The sequence below is a fragment of the Trypanosoma theileri genome (assembly GCF_002087225.1).
Source record: "Trypanosoma theileri isolate Edinburgh chromosome Unknown TM35_Tth_102_V1, whole genome shotgun sequence".
Lineage (NCBI taxonomy): Eukaryota > Euglenozoa > Kinetoplastea > Trypanosomatida > Trypanosomatidae > Trypanosoma > Trypanosoma theileri.
Window position 1 is genome coordinate 16,445 of NW_021639944.1, and position 1,444 is coordinate 17,888.

General features: G+C 40.1%; 1 protein-coding gene across 1 annotated transcript; it reads left to right on the top strand.

Annotated features, from left to right (window-relative positions):
• Positions 1–909: 909 nt before the first annotated feature.
• Positions 910–1,443, top strand: TM35_001021080 (uncharacterized protein; the record flags this gene model as incomplete). Its single annotated transcript, XM_029031622.1, has 1 exon — positions 910–1,443. A coding segment is annotated over one exon (534 nt), but the record flags the coding sequence as incomplete, so codon positions are not given.
• Position 1,444: the final 1 nt, after the last annotated feature.

Genomic DNA, 1,444 nt, shown 5'->3' on the forward strand with positions numbered 1-1,444 from the left:
ATGAATTTATATTTATAATTGCGTATATACATACACATATAGAATTACACCCATAATTGGTGTATATTTTTGTGTTTACTGGGTAAATTGGGCTAATGGTTAATATCTGTTTGTTTGCTTGATGATTTGCTAGTTCTTTTTGTTGTGCTTTCTCCAGCGGTGTTATGATGATCTATGTCGAAGAGAGAAACGAAAAAATAGTTATCCTTACTCATAATTTCGTTATTGCTTATAGGTATCAGCATTCCTAGTCTTCTTTGTGATTCTATGTTTAGTTGGGCATTTCGTTGTGCTTTTAATTTTTTTTCGTTACTTCTTTCTTTTCGGGTTTTTTTAGTGGTGTCTCTTTATGGGATTCTTTATTGTTTGTATTGGTGTAGTTTTGTGTTTACTCTTGTTTTTGTTGTGTTCTATTTTACCATCTGTTTTTCTTGTTTCTTTTGTATGGGATCCTCTTTACTTTTCGTCTCTGTTTCATTTTCCTTTAACAAAGTGACGTAAATCAACCAAGAATTACTCTTGCTATGAAGATGCGATCCGTTGTGTGTTTGNTATAATTGCGTATATACACGTATATAGACTTACACCCATAGTTGGTGTATTTCTGTGTTTATTGTGTAAATTGGGCTAATGGTTAATATCTGTTTTGTGTTTGTTTTGCTGGGTCTCTGAGCCTTTTTTGAGATATTTGTGAGTGTGGGCTTTTTTTTTCTTTTTACTCTTACTAAGGTTATTGTGCTGTATTGTATTCTTTAACTGGTAGGTTTTACTCTCACGATGTGAGTTTCCATAGTGGTAATCGATGTTTATGTACTAACATGTTTGATACTTCATTTATTTTCTTTTTTACTTTTTGATTGTTTTCTTTCTAGATCAGTGTTTTTACGTGAAACAAACCCCTTGTCTCTCATGATGATGATGATGCGCCGTGTGATGTGTGTGTTGGCCGTTGTGCTGTGCTGTGCCTGCGGGTATACCATGGCGGCTGCTGCTGCTGTTGATAATGACAGTCCCAGCGGCCGTGGTGTATCCCGTGGGGCTGTGGAGGTGTCGTGCGGGGCCGGCGGTGCGCTGCGTGTACGCCCCGCTGCTGAGAGCGAGTGGCTTACATGCGGTGCGGGCAGCCGTGTGTCTGCATGTGGGAAGTACGCAGACCTCTGCCGCCAGCGTACCGCAAGGGTAAAGTATTACGCAGCTACAACAGCGGCTGCTTATCCAACAGATACCTCATCTGAATCTGACGCATCAATTGATATCTTTTCTGAATCTGAAAAGTCAGGTGGTGCCTCCTCTGAGTCTGGTAAAGCATATGGTTCTTCTGAATCTGAAAAGTCAGGTGGTGCCTCCTCTGAGGCTGGTAATACATATGGTTCTTCTGAATCTGAAAAGTCAGGTGGTGCCTCCTCTGAGGCTGGTAATACATATGGTTCTTCTGAATCTGAAA